Here is a 7,973-nt window from a genome sequence, read left to right on the forward strand (position 1 = left end):
GCAGTCCTTTCAGCCCAAGCTTGGCGGGGCTGCACGCCAGCCCTGGCGCCTGCCCCACGGAGACCTGGCTTGATGCTTGACCCCACGCTTGTGCCTGCCATGAGGTTCCTTCCCCTGCATTGCCTCACTGGCTCACAGCCCCCATTTCCCTGCCCTCAGTGCCTATAGCTGCTTTATATCTTGTGCTGTTTGTCCCAGCAACAGGAGGGTTAATACAACCTAAAATTTGCCCAACTGCCGCTGGAAGCCGTTAGCAGCGCTGCCCTCTGCGTCCCAGGAGGGTAAAGCCACGGGCAGCTGCCATGCTGCCCGGAGCCCTGCAGAGCTTCTCAGGGACAACGCAGCCGAGGTGGAAACCAGCCTAGTTCAGCGGGCAAGGTTGTGAGCTGCGCTGCAACCTTTGTTCTGAGCGTCTGGTTTAGAATAGTTAGTGGAAACACTTCCTCTCTTTGGCTGCTTTTGAAGTTGTGCCATTACTTTTTCTTCATGAAACATGCAAATCTGTAAATGCTGCGACTGCATCTCAGGAGGTTCAGTCCTGACACTGCTCCAGTTGTAAATACCTATGTAATTTTGGCCATATCCATCCTTGTTATCTTTTTCCTCCCTATTTTTAATTTCTCAGAATATATTTTCCCAGTGCTGGACTGCTGAGGAGCCCACTCATGTGCAGTCCTTTTCGGCACACAGGGGAAGAAGGGGAAATAAAAGGCTGCGTTTTACTAAACAGCGAAGCTGCAGATGATCGCAGTGGTATGGCACGACCTGCTGTTGGCAGATTGCCGTGGGAGTGTTTCGACAAGCCAAGAAGAAACCTCCTGCCTTGGCCTCTGAGAGCTCAACGTCCCCATCGTGATGCTGAATTGCATCTGCTGAGATCACTTTTCACTGCAGTCCTGAAGACTTTGCTTACCTGGGATTGATATCTTCTGCCCCCAAATCAGTAGAAAACTGTTCAGCATTGGCGTTACGCTCTTTCTAGAAAGCTTGTGATAGTGGTCTTTCATGGGTTTATTTTTAACTGCACAGCTCCCCGCGTCAGGTTTACATCCTGACAGCAAATTTATTTTCTCTTTTCAACCTTCTCAGTGTGCACAAATGTCCCAAACCTCCCTGGTGAGGGGCACTGCACCCACGGATGATCTGTCAGCCCTTCTGCACCCCCTGAATGCTGCTACTGCCCGATTTTGCCATGATTTGACAGACAACATGCAAGCAAAGAGCCTGCCTGAATGGCTGGTGTAGCCAGATGGCTGAAGACACGTATCGTAACCACAGTTTGAGCAGAAGGTGAAATGAGCTGAAGGGGGTTTTTATCCTGTGTGGAGATGGGGCAAGTACGGCCTGGCCATCAGCATCACCTCCTGGGCAGCCAGCAGGGAGGTGCTGGCATCACTCTCCCCCAGCCGCCCAAAAATTCAAGGTGGAAAAGATAAAATCCAAACATTTGCAGGTGAATGTTGAGAGGGGAAGGGTTACCTTTCAAGGATGACTTGTGCAAGTAACAGTGATCAACGTGTTGCTCCTCTGGCATCGGAAATGCAGAAGTTCAGCCTAATGCTTTCACTGCATAGGTGCTACCCCAGCCAGCACTGCAGGTGGTGAACAGCAAGTTTCTCAGTAAAATAACTAGACCCCACTAGATCCCAAGGTGGGGACAAATACCGGTTATTTTCCACCCTTTACTGCACCTTCAGCAGCCCAAGAAACATCACCTCTGGTGGACCCAGCCTGTTTAGCATCAGAGCACTAAAACTATTGCAAAATACCTACCCTGAAACTGTTGAGCGTGCTTTGGTCATCGAGCCAACTAACCTACAGGCCACATATTCAGGCCAGCACCCAGATACATGTGAAAGTGAAGGCAGCTGCTGCAGCACTAACTGGCATTTCAGAGTTAGCTTGAGCTGGCCAAGGAGTCTGCTCACTGTGGGGCTTTGGCAGGGGTCTGCTGCCCAACCTTGCCGTGAGTTCACAAAACATGAGCTGCAGAGCCCACAGACAAGGCAATTCAATGCCTGTGGGTCATCAGCTCTCCACCCTTGAAGCTGGGACCCCTTCGCAGCACAGGGCAAAGCACTGGGGATCCCCTGGAGCTTTTAGACTTCCAGCCCTCAAGTATCACCACCCTGGGGCTTTCTTTGCCTCAGCACGTGTGATCTATCAACCACTCGCATGTATCTGGAAGGAATCACCAGTATCATTATTCTGCACGCTGTGACAAACTCTTTCATGTTTTCATGAAAAAAAAACCCACAAGAAATGAACATTTGCCAAGCCCAGCTGTGCAAGTCAGGCAGATTTTCAAGCATGCACTGGCAGAAAGGTTAAGCACTCAGTAATTCAAGTGTCTTCTACATACAGTAATAAAACTTACGATTACCCAGGAGCAGCTGCTGCCCTTGCTTCGCAAATGGAACTGTCTTCTAAAATTATTTTCTATTCATGAGACTTAGAGAGAATGATGTTTTCAAGTTAGCGTAACTCGGAGCTAACGACTGCTTTAATTATAACAGCACTTTAGGGCTTGCGGTAGAAAACTGCTGACAATGCATTTCTTATATTGCAAGTGATGCAAAAAAATGCCTTTCGTAGATGTTTGATGTCACAGATGTTCAGTACCGCAAAGCTTAACCAAAGCACATCCTAAAAGGGGTGTGACGATAAAACAAAATCGCTTACAGCTGTAATTTTTCCGACGCACTGAACATGCACGTGAACACGGGGCTGACTTCAGTACAATTTCAGCTTTACTGATGTCTTTGCAGCCAGTACAATGCAGTCACTCCTTCTACGCACAGGCACATATAGCTGACAGACGTTTGGATCTCCTACCTCAGCTCATAGCTTTCATTAAAACCCCTTTTTAATGGCCAAGAAGGGAACAGAACAATCCTGCCCACCAAACTGAAAGTAAGCAGCATGTCCTAGAGACACCTTTGGGCACTGCTTGTTGCAGCCCTCTGCCTGTCCCCAAAGCTGAGCTCTATCACCACTGTCCGTTATCTTTGCAGAGACATCAAGGGCGGTTTGACTTTCAATATCAATTAGTTCAGGCAAGGCACGCATCTATTCGAAGTTCCGAGGTGCTCATTTACCGACTGAATAGTCCGACAAGTCACTTTTACCTCCTTTCTACAGCTATACCCCACCCTACAGACACTCCTCTGTTCTCAAGTTAAATATAGGAACCCGAGTGAAAGAAGCCGAGGCCAGTCCGCTTGGTGAAGTGTCACACACAAATAGGGAATGACCATAAACCACCATTTTTCTTCCTTTTTGAATCATCAAGTAGAAATAGAGGCCACTGGAAGCCAGGGGGCATTTGTCCCAGTTATAAGGAGTCTGTGCTGGATGTGATTTAGCTGATGCTATTAGCCCGGGAGAGCGAGGTCTGTTCCAGGAAATGCTCCACGTGAGTCGCTCCACGCTCGGATGCAGCATTTGCAGGCCTGGATGTCGGCAGGGTCTAGTTTTAAAGAGAGGCTTTTCAAGCAGGATTACAATGCGTTCACACCAGAGCAGCTTTAACAAAGGTGCACAGTGAAAGGAGCACCCAGTCTAGCAGGCAAGCACACACCAAACCACAGCGCGCTTTTTGAAACATCATCCGGGCAGGCTCAGGGGCTGTTTGTTTTTCCCCTTTGTCTTAAAACGCAATTTGGCAGCGCTCAGAGGCCAATCCATCCCCTGGAGTGTGCAGCTCCCTGCTCAGGAGAAACAGCAGCCTCCCTTACAAAGACCTCAGATGGTCTTTTAATTCAGCAGCAATTTACTTGCAGCTCTTGCTCCAGGACAGTTTCAAAGGAGACAGCTCAAGGGTCCTGACTACAAAGAGCTCCGGAGCCGGCATTTTGACAATAAGCTGTTCTCACCATTGTTCAGGCTCCCCCTTCCTAACGCAATGACTCAACTCCGGCACTGGCAGGGAGCCTCCGGCTTCTCAAAAACTGGGTAATGAGATTATGGGAGCAGCTCGCAAGGCTTTCGCTCTTTGCTGCAAAGGAAACGGCTGCACTGCAAGAACTTTGTGTGCCTCTTTGGGAGCTTCTGATCAAGAGCATCTCTTGAGGGATAGGTTGGAGACCATCCGGTAGGACGCCTGGGGTGTCTCAGGTAAAAAACTACTGAGGGATAAAATACAAATCCAAGAGCAAATGTACAATTTTAAACACCTCTTGGATCAGTTATTTCCCTTCTGATATCAAATGATGATAAACAAAAGGCAAAAAGCTTGTGATTTGCATTTTCTGGTGGCTCCACAAGCAGAGAAGAAATCACACATTTTTTGTTTGCTCTTAGCAAATGTAATATTCAAGAATGTGTTTGCTCCAACCCGTTCACAGTCAAAAATAATCTTCACTGAGAAAATCTGTACGTGGTAATTAATCCTGTAAAGACTGAGGTTAGGATGTGCCTCCTCTCTGAGAGGCGAGGACACTTCTTTGCGGCTTTCCTCCTTGCAGAGGACAGTCCAATAATGGGACATGGTCCTAGAGGGACATAAAAATTTGTCTCTGCTCATGCAGTAGCAGCTGATGACGGAGGAGTAGAAATGAGGAAAAACGTATGCAAACCCCTTGAGTCTAAAAGTAAATTTAAAAGAGTGTACTGACAGGGACTCCAGGGCTTGTCACAGCGAAGGCTGCCACCCCTACATCAACACTGCCCGTTCCCTTGAGCAGATCAGCCTTACAGCTCCTGCATGTATTTATGGAGAGATTTATTAACAACAGTTACACAACACAAACTTCAGGGTTCATCTCCTCCGGATATTTATTTTAATTAAAAACACTTTGGGAGACACAATACACATTTTCCTCTACGTTTCCCTCCATCTAGTTTCAGAAGAGCAATTCTACGGGATACAGTCCTAGGGACCGCGCAGAAGATGTTTAAACCTCACACCCATCAATACAGTCGTAACTCTAGTAAAGCAAAGCAGGAGTAAGTTTACATTTATGCAAAAGGTAACTGAGTCACACAGAGGCTTCCAAAAAGGACTTAGATGGGAATTAGCTTAAGTTTAAAAGTTAGAGAAGTAAGAAAGCACGCACACAAATCCAAGAATGCAGTTCTTCACAGTTATCTCAGAGGTGACGGGAACAGCGGGTGAAGAAAATGAGCTGCTGAGAGCAGCCACTCCCTAGGTGGAAAATGCCAAAATACCCAGTGTCAGCATCTGAAGACTACACAGCGGGAGAACTACTCTACCAGGATCGTATCAACGCTTTCTTGGATGAGATCCGACTCCAGTATACATTCATCTAAGTGGTCTTGGGATAAACTGGAGCTCTTCTCCACGCTCTCGCTGTCACAGTAAGGATGAAACCTGGGAGTTGCGGGGCTCTCCAGCTGCTGGCAGCGGCTGTATTTGTGCTGTTTGCCTCTGTGCGTGTACATGTGTTCGAGCAGCTGGCTCTTCCGGAAAAAGGTGCGGCCACAGACGGTGCAACTGATTTTTCTCTTTCTTGAGAAAGAAAAGTTACAGTTCAACTCCACTGGTTCGTGGTCCTTGGAGATGAGGGAGAGCTGGCCGATCTGCAGAGGCTCCAGGTCGCTGCAGCTCAGATGCTCCAGCTGATGCTCATCCTCCTTGAGGAGGAAGGCCCCGAGCCGGTGGCTGTCCCCAGCCTTCCTGTCCTCAGCCAGAGGCTGCACCTCCCCCAGGTCGCTGCTCTCCAGGATGGAGGCTGGCACACCAAACGGCAGCGAGCCCGAGACGTGGGTGTGCAGGTGCTGCCGCAGCCCACCCCCGGGGCTGAAACGCTCCCCGCAGGAGTGACACAAGTGCACCCTGAGGCTGGCCTTAGCAAAGATGGGGCTCGCTACCCGGGGCTGAAACGCTCCCCGCAGTAGTGACACAAGTGCACCCTGAGGCTGGCCTTAGCAAAGATGGGGCTCGCTACCTCCGGAGAAGGAGGGGTGCAGCTCTGGGACACCACGGGCTCCGAGTCACACCTCTCCTGCTTTATGGACACTGAGAGCTTTGGATGCTCTTCTGCTGGCTTGGCGAGAGCAGTGGACTGAGTGGAGGGGCGAGCAACCTGCTGGTCCAGGGAGCTGTCATCCAGGCCGATGGCCAGAGAGAGCTGCAGCTGCGGGTGGTCGCCCTGGGCAGCAGACCTGCTGTCCGCCTTGGGCAGACTCTCCTTCACTCCCAGGCATTCCTTTGCTGGTTTGTGTGTGGTCGAGATCTGGATGCCATACAAGTTTGAAGACTGGACCGGTTCTGGGGAGAGCACTTGGTTCATCTCGATTGCGATATGGGAGAGGTGGTCTGCGTGGAGAAAGCGGATGCCCTCCTCCAGTCGGCTCTGGCTGACCGTCTGCTTTGGCCCTTTCCCAGTGTACATGATATGCAACAAGTAACTAAATATGTCAGGCTGGATGTCCGTAGGCTGAATCTTTATGCATTCGCTGAAACAAGACAGATGATTAAGTATAGACAGGGCTCCAAATTACAGCCCTGATCCATTACCTGCCCATTCATCTGCGCTGCCGCTTGCTGTTGAGCACGTGCACTGCTGCCCTGCCTCCAGGTTCACGAGCAGCACTGCCCACCGCGTCCTGCGGAGTCCTGCGTTTTGCACGGCAAAACGCCTGAGCGTGTATTTGTCCCTGTGATCACACAGACCATGCGCACCACCGCAGCCCAGGGCGGTGAGAGTGGCCAGCCCCATCACCCTGTCTTTCTCACACACAGCCAATTGCTGCCGCACGGCACAGAAACTACACATCACCAGCACGTGCCACACAATACGAGGCAAAGAATATTTGTGTGTTAAGTAATAAATTCAGCTGCCGCTACTGTGTAATCTTTATGAGCTTTGCACTGAAGTGTCGGTAAACAACATCTACCGGAAAGGAAGTTAACTGATCTCACTTCCAGCCCGCGGGCTGTGCGGCTGATGGCTAACAGCATCTTGCAAAGGCGCTGGGGGCCATAACCCTCAAAAGGAAAGGGAATGGAGAAGGCTTAAATTGATTACAAGCAGCAATCTGCAGGTCAGAGTAAAATCAGACCTTGGCACCGCCGTTGTTATACCTGCAGAACTACTCCTGACCTGCCAGGTGAAACACCTGAAATAAATTGATGATCTCAGTCTCGGCCCTTATCTGTCAGAGTCTGAAGCACCGAACTGTGATAAGGCTATGGCCTCTCGATAGCTTCAAGCCCGTGAATCCTGCCAGAAGGGACAGTCCCACCCATCAATCGACTCACTGCGTACAGGCAGGAGGTACCTGGAGGTTCTGCAAATCTGTGAGGTCCTTGCTGCAGGAGGACTGCGGTACTTATATGTTTATTTTCTCTGGTCGCACAAATGTCTCATCTCCAAAACGCGAGGCCTGATGTTGGCATATGCTGACTAAGAGGGTGGTTTTAAAGGACAGCACATTCTGCACTGGGAATGTGAGAGAGCCAAGGCATGTGCTGGGTTAGGAAAATAATCTCAGGCCGTCTAACATCCCCACTTATGCTGGTTTAGACTTCAACACCTTTAGAAAGAGAACAAAGCAAAAGTTGAGCAGAGCGGTTAAAAGGTAGGAGAGCTGTGTGTCCTTACCTCGTCTGATGAATAAATATCATCTTAAAATAGTTTGAAAAAGCAGCGAGCACCGCTCTGTGGGCTTTGAAGTAAACATCTCCAATGGCAACTGTGCAGTCGCACAGAAAGCCAAACTCCCGCTGCATGTTCAGCTGCTGGAGGAGGAGGACGCTGTGGCCGGTCGTGTCCATGGCGTGACTGAGGGCAAGAGAACATGATGTTTGTCTCAAGAAGAAATCACAGAGGTCCCGAAGGCTCAAAGGTGGGTTTATCACCACCGAAACAAGGCAGGTGCCTGGCACGGACCAGGGCCTCACAGAGCCTCTTCCCTTCTCCAGACGGTCCCTGCACCCCGATTTAATCACTTCCCCTACCGATACCAGCGCCCAAACCCCCGTTCAACGAGCCCGAAACCTGTGCGGG

The 7,973-nt window shown here is 50.0% G+C and overlaps 1 protein-coding gene across 1 annotated transcript; it reads right to left on the reverse strand.

Moving 5' to 3' along the window:
- Nucleotides 1-5,205: 5,205 nt before the first annotated feature.
- Nucleotides 5,206-7,745, reverse strand: ZBTB25 (zinc finger and BTB domain containing 25). Its single transcript, XM_010146328.1, has 3 exons — nt 7,569-7,745; nt 5,833-6,420; nt 5,206-5,761 (listed from the first exon to the last, which is right to left on the reverse strand). The coding sequence occupies exons 1-3, from the start codon at nt 7,739-7,741 to the stop codon at nt 5,206-5,208; spliced, it is 1,317 nt and encodes a 438-aa protein (XP_010144630.1). The 5' UTR covers nt 7,742-7,745.
- Nucleotides 7,746-7,973: the final 228 nt, after the last annotated feature.

The sequence above is a fragment of the Buceros rhinoceros genome, unplaced genomic scaffold, assembly GCF_000710305.1.
Source record: "Buceros rhinoceros silvestris isolate BGI_N320 unplaced genomic scaffold, ASM71030v1 scaffold29252, whole genome shotgun sequence".
Classification (NCBI taxonomy): Eukaryota; Metazoa; Chordata; class Aves; order Bucerotiformes; family Bucerotidae; genus Buceros; species Buceros rhinoceros.

Bases quoted from the DNA above. Each gene is read 5' to 3' on its own strand.
- ZBTB25 (XM_010146328.1), bottom strand. From the start codon at position 7,741: ATGGACACGACCGGCCACAGCGTCCTCCTCCTCCAGCAGCTGAACATG. The intron at 6,421-7,568 runs GTAAGGACACAC...GTCTTGTTTCAG, and splicing joins ATATTTATTCATCAGACGAG to CGAATGCATAAAGATTCAGC. The intron at 5,762-5,832 runs GTAGCGAGCCCC...GGAGCGTTTCAG, and splicing joins GGGGAGCGTTTCAGCCCCGG to CCCCGGGGGTGGGCTGCGGC.